The following is a 9945-nucleotide window of genomic DNA, read 5'->3' as shown; positions in this document are numbered from 1 at the left end:
ATGAGAGGGAGAAAAACCCACAAAACTTATTTCAAAATTCAAAACATGAAACTGCGGGAAAATATAAGTCTGCTTGACATACAAACTAATGGCAGTAGTCTCTCTCCCTGTCAGATAGAAAAACACGAAAGATTGTTTTGTTCCAATTGGGAAAAGTTGAATCCTTGAGGCCTGGAGCTGGCCCCACAAATGCTGATAACAGAGCTGAGGTTACCGAAAGGCTGGCGGGGGGGGTGGGGGGGGGAAGTCCTGTTGAACCATTTCATCTTAACATAAGTTGGAGGAGACTTAATTGGGCAAAGGACAGTTTAGCAATTTGCTTGATGGGGAGTGACATGAATTGATGGATCCTCCCTTGCAGGTGGGTGTTCATTACCTAGGCCCAACCCAAGAATTTTGAGAACTCTTGTAGCTATTCCATGCTCAGAAACTTCGGATAGGAGCTGTGGTAAGGGCTCGTATTAGTCTGTTCTCATGCTGTTATGAAGGAATACCCAAGACTGGGTAATTAATAAAGAAAAGAGGTTTAATTGACACAGTTGCTCACAGCTGGGGAGGCCTCAGGAAACTTAACAATCATGGTGGAGGCATCTCTTCACAGGGCAGCCGGAGAGAGAATGAATGCCAGCAGGGGAAATGGCAGATGCTTATAAAACCATTAGCTCTCATGAAAACTCTGTCACTATTGGCCGGACGTGGTGGCTCACACCTGTAATCTCAGCACTTTGGGAGGCTGAGGCGGGTGGATCACAAGGTCAGGAGTTCAAGACCAGCCTGGCCAAGATGGTGAAACCCTGTCTCTACTAAAAATACAAAAATTAGCCAGGCGTGGTGGCGGGTGCCTGTAATCCCAGCTACTCGGGAGGCTGAGGCAGAGAATTGTTTGAACCTGGGAGGCGGAGCTTGCAGTGAGCCGAGGTTGTGCCACTGCACTCCAGCCTGGGCGATAGAGTAAGACTCTGTCTCCAAAAAAAAAAAAAGAAAAAGAAAAAGAAAACTCTGTCACTATTATGAGAACAGCCTGGGGAAAATTGCCTCCCATGATTGATTAAACCCTCCCACAATATATGGGGATTACAATTCAAGATGAGATTTGAGTGGGGACACATCCAAACCGTATCACGGCTGTTCCAGCAGGTCTGGATTACCCTGGCCTGGAGCAACTCCAAGAAGTAGGGAGGATTTTGAGAAGGTCTAGTGTGCCTCTGGGGCAGCTGTTTTCCAAATACTTGTTTATACTTGGCAGCCTCCAGGATTTCCACCCCGCTGATAGATGCAGAAAGCAGATCCCTCTGGAACAGACTCCAGTATTGGAAATAAATGTACATCCATGGGAGATTGCCCAAATTAAGTATGGCACTCCTAAATAAGCCATTAAAAAGGATAGGGGGCCAGGTGCTGTGGCTCACACCTGCAATCTCAGCGCTTTGGGAGGCTGAGGCCAGAGAATCACTGGAGGAGAGTTTGAGACCAGCCTCGGCAACATAGTGAGACCTCCATCTCTACCAAAAAAAAAAAAAAAAAAAAAGGTAAAAAGGGTAGGATAGGATAGAGGTTTATTCATCTTTCTAAGAGAGAGTAAGAGTAGCCACTTTCTTTTTTTTTTTTTTAATTTTTTTCTTTTTTCTTGAGAGAGAATCTCATTCTGTTGCTGAGGCTGGAGTGCAGTGGCGTTATCTTGGCTCACCGCAACTTCCACCTCCTGGGTTCAAGCAATTCCCCTGCCTCAGCCTCCCGAGTAGCTGGGATTACAGATGCACACCACCATGCCTGTCTAATTTTTAATATTTTTGGTAGAGACAGGGTTTCACCATGTTGGCCAGGCTGGTCTCGAACTCCTGACTTCAAGTGATCTGCTCGCCTTGGCCTCACAAAGTGCTGGGATTATAGGCATGAGCCACCACACCTGGCTGAAAATTTTATTTTTTAAATTATAATAGAGACAGGGTCTTGTCATGTTGCCCAGGCTGGTCTTGAACACCTGGGCTCAGGCAGTCCTCCCGCCTTGGCCTCCCAAAGTGCTGAGATTATATAGATAGGCATGCACCACCACACCTGGCCTTTGTTTTTCTTAAATTTTTTTTGTTTGTTTCTGTTTTTTTGTTTGTTTGTGCTTTTTTTTCTTTCTTTCTTTTTTTTTTTTTTTTTTTTGAGACAGTGTCTCGCTTTGTCACCCAGGCTGGAGTGCAGTGGCGTGATCTCAGCTCACTTCAAGCTCTGCCTCCCAGGTTCACGCCATTCTCCTGCCTCAGCCTCCTGAGTAGCTGGGACTACAGGCGCCCGCCACCACGCCCGGCTAATTTTTTTGTATTTTTTAGTAGAGGCGGGGTTTCATCGTGTTAGCCAGGATGGTCTTGATCTCCTGACCTCGTGATCTGCCCGCCTCAACCTCCCAAAGTGTTGGGATTACAGGCGTGAGCCACCGCACCTGGCCTCTTTTTCTTTTTTTTTGAGATGGAGTTTTGCTCTTGTCGCCCAGGCTGGAGTACAATGGCACGATCTCGGCTCACTGCAACCTCCGCCTCTGGGTTCAAGTGATTCTCCTACCTCAGCCTCCCGAGTAGCTGGGATTACAGGCATGCACCACCACGCCCAGCTAATTTTGTATTTTTATTAGAGATAGGATTTCTCCATGTTGGTCAGGCTGGTCTTGAACTCCTGACCTCAGGTGATCCGCCTGCCTCAGCCTTCCAAAATGCTGGGATTACAGGTGTGAGCCACTACACCCAGCCATTTTTTAATAGAGATGGGGTCTCACTATGTTGTCCAGGCTGGGCTCCTGGGCTCAGGCAGTCCTCTCTCCTTGGCCTCCCAAAGTGTTTGGATTACAGGGATGAGCCATGGCGCCCAGCCCATCACGATTTTAGATGTTCATCTTTGCTCCAGAAAATCTAGTTTTAGGAATTTACCTTAAGAAAGAAAAAACAAGTGTGAATAGATGTATGTATATGAAGTTTGTTGCAGTATTATTTAGAATAGCACAATACTGGAAATAAAAGTATACTGATAGGAGTTTGGCCACGTATAGTATGGTGTTCCTAAATAAGCCATTAAAAGGGAAATAGTACTATGCTCATATAGTGACATGAAAAGCTATTAATTGAAAAAAATACAGAAAATTAAATGTTAAAAATTTTTTTTTCACCATAGTGTCTGCAAAAAAGAAAATATGTTTAAAAAATTGGCCAGTCACGGTGGTTCATGCCTGTAATCTCAGCATTTTGGAAGGCCGAGGTGGGCAGAACACGAGGTCAAGGGATCGAGACCATCCTGGCCAACATGGTGAAACCCCGTCTCTACTAAAAATACAAAAAACTAGCCAGGTGTGGTGGCATGCGCCTGTAGTCCCAGCTACTTGGGAGGCTAAGGCAGGAGAATCACTTGAACCTGGTAGGCGGAGGTTACAGTGAGCCGAGATTTCGCCACTGCACTCCAGCCTGGTGACAGAGTGAGACTCCATCTCAAAAAAAAAAAAAAAAATTCATTTTGTATAGGACTAAAAACATGTAAAAGGAGTATATACTCCAAACAATAATGGTGATTCCTCAGGGATGAGGTTATGGGAAGCTGTTTGTTTTCTCTCTTTCTGTCTTTGACAAATATCACATGCTATCAGAGAAACCAATAAAGATATTTTTGTTTAAAAAAAAATATAGCCGGGCGCGGTGGCTCACGCCTGTAATCCCAGCACTTTGGGAGGCCGAGGTGGGCGGATCACCTGAGGTCAGGAGTTTGAGACCAGCCTGACCAACATGGAGAAACCTCATATCTACTCAAAATACAAAATTAGCTGGGTGTGGTGGCACATGCCTGTAACCCCAGCTACTCAGGCGGCTGAGGCAGGAGAATTGCTTGAACCCAGCAGGCGGGGGTTGCGGTTAGCCAAGATCACATCATTGCACTCCAGCCTGGGCAACAAGAGCAAAACTCCGTCTCAAAAAGAGAAAAAAAAAAGAAAAATATATGCAAAGTGCATAGAGAAGCTTTGTTATTCTCCTTTCATCAGTCTTCCCTCCTGCTCCAGCATTTTTTTTTTTTTTTTTTTTTGATATGGAGTCTCACTGTGTCCCCCAGTCTGGAGTGCAGTGGTATGATCTTGGCTTAGTGCAACCTCCGCCTCCCGGGTTCAAACGATTCTCCTGCCTCAGCCTCCCAAGTAGCTGGGATTACAGGTGCGTGCCATCACGCCCAGCTAATTTTTTTGTATTTTTAGTAGAAACGGGGTTCCGCCATGTTGGTTGGGCTGGTCTCGAACTCCTGACCTCAAGTGATCCACCCACGTCAGTCTCCCAAAGTGCTGGGATTGCAGGCATGAGCCACCATGCTTGGCCTCTGCCCTAGCTTTCTGATATGACTGGTTCTCAACTCTGCCAGCACATATTAGAATTATCTGGGAAGCTTTAAAAAACAGTAGTGCCTGAGCCCCACTCCAGAATAATTGAATCTGGCTCCCTGGAGGTAGGGCTAGGCATTTATACTTTTTAAAAGCACCCCAGATGTTTCTAATGTGCAGCCAGGGTTGCAAACCACTGACTATAATTTCAAGGGGAAAATGACATAAGTGTGTAACTAATTACACTCAGCCTCAATAACTGTTTCTAACTGATCCTGGTGGGTGTTGGTCATGGAAAATAGCTAGTCAGAGGAAGAAATTAACTGCAAGATCAGAGGAAATTTCTTGTGATGAGGCAGTATAGCACAGCAGAAAGAGCATTTGCTTTGGGTCAGACTTGGGTTGCATCTTGTTGATGCGGGACAGGCAAGCCCCCAAACTGGGGTTTAGCCTGGGAGGGTTGTTAGCTTCACCCAGAAAAGAATTCAAGGGCCAGCCAGTGGTGTTAAATAGCACCTTTTATTGAAATAGCAGTGTGCAGCAGCAGCAGAGGTACTGCTCCTTGTAGGGTAGGGCTACCTCATAGGCAGTGTGCCCAGAGTAGTGGCTCAGAGGCAGTTCTACAGTCACATTTATACACACTTTTAATTATATGCAAATTAAGGGGCAGTTTATGCAGAACATTCTAGGAAAGGGGCGGTGACTTCTGGGAGTTGCCATGGCAATGGTAAACTGACAAGGTACACTGGTGGCAGTGTCTTCTGCGAGGTGCTTCCCACCACACCTGTTTTAGCTAGTCCTCAATTTGGTCCAATGTCCCAGCCATTCCTTTGGAGTCGAGTACTGCCCCCTACCTCACTGTCACTTGGCCAACTTGGCCCAGTTACAATTGCCTTCAGCCTCAGTTTCTTCATCTGTAAAATAGAAGCAATAAACCTTTGCAGGGTTGTATGGATTACAGATAATGTATGCTAAATGCCTGCTAGGTGAGTTGGTAGGTGAAGGGCAACCCTTAGTAATAGCAAAGACCTTACGTTGAAGAACTTATTCTAAAGAGTGGTAACTGAGTTGTGTCCCTGTGATGACCTGCTCAGGGCCAAAATGACTCAAGCTTCTCTGGAAGACAGAATCCTAGGACTCAGATCCCAAGCCTTGAGGCTGGGGTGAGAAGGAATTGTGGGAAGGGCCTGAGGAGGCAGCAGAGAGAGCAGTGGGGGCTCCTCTGCCTTCCAGGATCCACCAAGGCTGAATGTGAAACTTCTGTGGTCTTAAAGCCTCACCACAGGGAAGAGGCCCTGTGGCACTGAGGGAGGAGCTCTACACACACGCTGCTTGCAGAAGAGAAGGAGAAGCAGGTAGGGGACTCTGCAAAAAGAGAAAAGGAGAAAAAGAAGAGGACCTTTATTCTCTTTTGCCCCCGTGTGCCTGGGATGGAGATGCTTCTCCACCCAGCCTAACGCAAACCATCATTACAGTTCCCAAGTTCACCTTCAGCCACTGCTGAAAACACAGGACTTCACTTGAAAAGTAGTCTCAGAACACTGAAATATGTCCCACTTTCAACATCAAGGAGGACATAATAGTAATCCTTTACTGGGCTCAGCACTTCACAGTTGATCTTGAGCATTTTGGAGTCCATTTAGGCTTCATAACAATCCTTCCAAGTGGCTGCAGCAGGAGACCCAGTTTCCAAAAGGAAAAACAGAACTGGCTCAAAGGACTAAGAGCCGGAGAGTGGCTGAACCAGGGCTCCAAACTTGATAGGACTCCAAGGCCAGTGGGTGCTTTTTCAAGACCACTAATGACAGCTACCATTTTTTGGACACATTCTCTGTGCGAGGAAAGCCCTGTAGTAGGTGTTCTATATAGGCTACATAGTTTGATTTATTCCACTCCCCTCACAACTCTAAGCAGTAGGAATGAGGAGGCCCACTTTACAGATGCTGGAAACAAGTCTTGACAAATGAAATGAGTTGTCCAGAGTCACAAAGCCTTTTGGTGGCAGAACTGCAACTTGGCCCTAGGACTTCTCACTTTGATTTCAGTTTCCTCCTTTTGCAGCGCTACTCCATAGCTGATGGCCACAGCTACACAGTGGTACCTACTCTAGTTACTTATCTGCCCTTCATGACCTCGCCTAACCTCTTGGAATCTATTTACTTCTGTGTAAAATGGGTATAATAATATCTATAGTATAGGCTTGTAAGAATGACATAAGATCATTTTTGCAAAGTACATTGTAGATACAGATAAATGTATCTGTATCTACAATATACTTTAGCCAGTGGTGATGAAGAGCCTGGGGTCAGAATGCTTAGGTTCAAATGATTTTAGCCATATTATTTAACCTCTCTGTGCCTTAGTTTCCTTATTTGTAGAATGGGGCTATAACCATACCTACCTCAGAGGGTCATTGTAAGGAGTAATTAAGTAACCCAGGTGAAGGCTACACATAGTAAGTGCTCAATAAATACTAGCTATTATATATATATGTGTGTGTGTGTGTGTGTGTGTGTATATATGTGTGTGTGTGTATACACATATATATATGTGTCTACATACACTATAAATTCTGTTCCTTGTACCCTCTTTGTTTATTTAGAGACAGGGTCTCACTCTCACCCAGGCTGGAGTGCAGTGGTGCAATCTTGGCTCACTGCAATCTCCACCTCCTGGGCTCAAGTGATCCCCCTACCTTAGCCTCCCAAGTACCTGGGACTACAGGCACATGCCACCATGCCTGGCTAATTTTTGTAGAGACAGGGTCTTGCTCTGTTTCCCAGGCTGGTCTCGAGTTCCTGGGCTCAAGTGATCTGCCTGCCTCTGCCTCCCAAAGTGCTGGGGTTATAGGCGGGAGCTGCCACACCCAGCCCCTTATACCATATTTAATAATCCAGTTTGTCCTGCAGTCCCCTGTACCATACTCTGCTTTTCCCCCTGTAATAGTTATCATCTAAGATAATGCAATTAGCCACTTGCACTCCTTTTTACCACCCTCTACTTTCATTCTTTGTTTTTTTTTTTTTTTCAGAGACAGGGTCTCATTCTGTCACGCAGGCTGCAGTGCAGTCATAGCTGACTGCAGCCTCAAACTCCTGGGTTCAAGAGATCCTACCCCCTTAGCCTCCTGAGTAGCTGGGACTACAGGTGTACACTACCATGCTTGGCTCATTTTAAAATTTTTTGTAGAGGCCAGCTGCAGTGGCTCACGCCTGTAATCCCAGCACTTTGGGAGGCCGAGGCAGGCAGATCACGAGGTCAGGAGTTCAAGACCATCCTGGCCAACACGGTGAAACCCTGTCTCTACTAAAAATACAAAAATTAGCTGGGCATGGTGGCACGTGCCTGTAATCCCAGCTACTCGGGAGACTGAGGCAGGAGAATTGCTTGAACCGGGACGTGGGAGGCAGAGGTTGCAGTGAGCCGAGATCGTGCCACTGCACTCCAGCCTGGGCTACAGAGCAAGACTCCGTCTCAAAAAAAAAAAGTTTTTTGTAGAGATAAGATCTTCCTATGTTGCCCAGGCTTCTACTTTCATTCTCCAACATAGCTTATCTGCCTATTTTTATTGCGTATTGTCTGTCTCCCTCCAGGACAAGGATTTTGTCCTTCTCTTCAGAGGTATTCCCAGCACCTACAACAGTGCCTGGCACATAGTAGCTGGCACATATATATATATATATATATATTAGCTACTATAGTGTCTACCTGACTACCCTATTTAATAGAATATTCCCCATGCTCAATCTGAATTCCTGATTCCCTTTAACCAACTTTTTTCCCTTTTTTTGCAATAGTACTTAGTACCTTTAAGACACTCTGTAACATACTATTTTTATTATTTATTGTTAGTCCTTCTCTCCACACCTAGATCGTAGGTCTTATGAAAGCAAGGGCTTTTGTAGGCTTTTTTTTTTTTTTTTTTTTTTTTGAGACACCGTCTCACTCTGTCACCCAGGCTGGAGTACAATGGCACAATCTGGGCTCACTGCAACCTCCGTCTCCAGGGTTCAAGCGATTCTTCTGCCTCAGCCTCCCAGGTAGCTGGGACTACAGGCGTGCGCCACCGTGCCCGGCTAATTTTTGTATTTTTAGTAGAGACGGGGTTTCACCATATTGGTCAGGCTAGTCTCGAACTCCTGACCTCGTGATCCGTCCGCCTCGGCCTCCCAAAGTACTGGGATTACAGGCGTGATCCACCGCGCCCGGCTGTAGGCTTTCTTATTCAGGTATTACCAACACCTAGGGCATTGCCTGGCATACGGTAGGTAATTAATGGAGTATTTGATGAGCGCATGATACATGGTGTAGTGCCGATGGAAGTGGGGTCAGAAGGCCGCCTGCCGCTGCGGCAGAATTCCCGTGTGGCCTTCTCCCCCCAGGGCCTCAGTTTCCCCTCGCAGTTCCCATCCTGTGGCCGGCGCTGGGGTGGAGCCGGCGGGGCCGTCGTGCCGCCCGTGGCCGCTGGGGACGCTGGTGCCCTCCCGCCCCGCCCACTTCCCCGCCGGTCCGCCCCTGACTAGAGAAGCCGCAGCCCGCGGTGTCCGACCCAGTCGTCCCGCGCCGGAGCCGGCCCCGTAGCGTGCCATGGCCTGCTACATCTACCAGCTGCCCTCTTGGGTGCTGGACGACCTGTGCCGCAACATGGACGCGCTCAGCGAGTGGGACTGGATGGAGTTCGGTGAGTGCTGCCCGGGGAGGGGAGGGGACCAGGGCGACCGGAGCCCCCAGCGATCCCGCCTGGAGTCGGCCGCCAAGCTCCCTCGGGCACCTGGGTTCAGCGGGTCCCGATCCGAGGGCGTGCGAGCTGAGCCTCCTGGACCGGGTCCGCCGCGGACCTCGGCCCGTCACCTGAAGGTGCCGCGTGGTCTCTGAGGACGTCTGTTGGGAGCTCTGTCGACAAGCAGGGGCCGCCGCCACTGCGCTCTGAGTCCAGAGAACGGTGGATGCGGGGGCCCTCCTGTCAGCGCTGCTGGCTCGGTGACGGCCCCGGGTGGCCTCTCACCCAGCCCACAACAGCCTGCGAAGAGCGAGCCTCGACCCTGTAGGGACCCACGGTGCTGTCACTCCTTGGGGGGTGTGTGTGTGTGTGTGTGTGTGTGTGTGTGTGTGTGTGTTTAGTTTTAGTGTATATTAGAAGGATCTATTATTTAACATATATATATATGTATATATATATATATATATATAGAAACGGAGTTTCGCTATTGTTGCCCAGGCTGGAGTGCAATGGCACGGTCTCGGTTCACTGCAACCTCCACCTCTGGGATTCAAGCGATTCTCCTGTCTCAGCCTCCCGAGTAGCTGGGATTACAGGCGCCCGCTACCACCCTGGCTAATTTTTTGTATTTTCAATAGAGACGGGGTTTCACCATGTTGGCCAGGCTGGTCTCGAACTATTTTTTTTTTTTTTTTTTTTAAGACGGAGTCTCACTCTATCGCCCAGGCTGGAGTGCAGTGGCGCGATCTCAGCTCATTGCAACCTCCGCCTCCCCGGTTTACGCCATTCTCCTGCCTCAGCCTTCTGAGTAGCTGGGACTACAGGCGCCCGCCACCACGCCCGGCTAACTTTATATTTTTAGTAGAGACGGGGTTTCACCGTGTTAGCCAGG

General features: G+C 47.9%; 1 protein-coding gene across 3 annotated transcripts in view; it reads left to right on the top strand.

The window, feature by feature from the left end:
- Positions 1 to 8832: 8832 nt before the first annotated feature.
- Positions 8833 to 9945, top strand: part of IRAK2 (interleukin 1 receptor associated kinase 2) — an 80476-nt gene continuing 79363 nt past the window's right edge. For 2 of the 3 annotated variants that reach the window (XM_009238709.4, XM_054551738.2), the window contains exon 1: positions 8842 to 9014. In XM_009238709.4, the coding sequence (XP_009236984.4) occupies positions 8921 to 9014 (94 nt within the window). In that variant the 5' untranslated portion in view covers positions 8842 to 8920. Of the gene's footprint in view, positions 9015 to 9945 lie in introns of all 3 variants that reach the window. The other variant, XM_002813447.6, reaches the window with a different exon arrangement.

The sequence above is a fragment of the Pongo abelii genome, chromosome 2 (genome assembly GCF_028885655.2).
Source record: "Pongo abelii isolate AG06213 chromosome 2, NHGRI_mPonAbe1-v2.0_pri, whole genome shotgun sequence".
Taxonomy (NCBI): domain Eukaryota; kingdom Metazoa; phylum Chordata; class Mammalia; order Primates; family Hominidae; genus Pongo; species Pongo abelii.
Note: the sequence above shows the minus strand (reverse complement) of the source record. Positions and strands in the feature narration are given on the sequence as shown.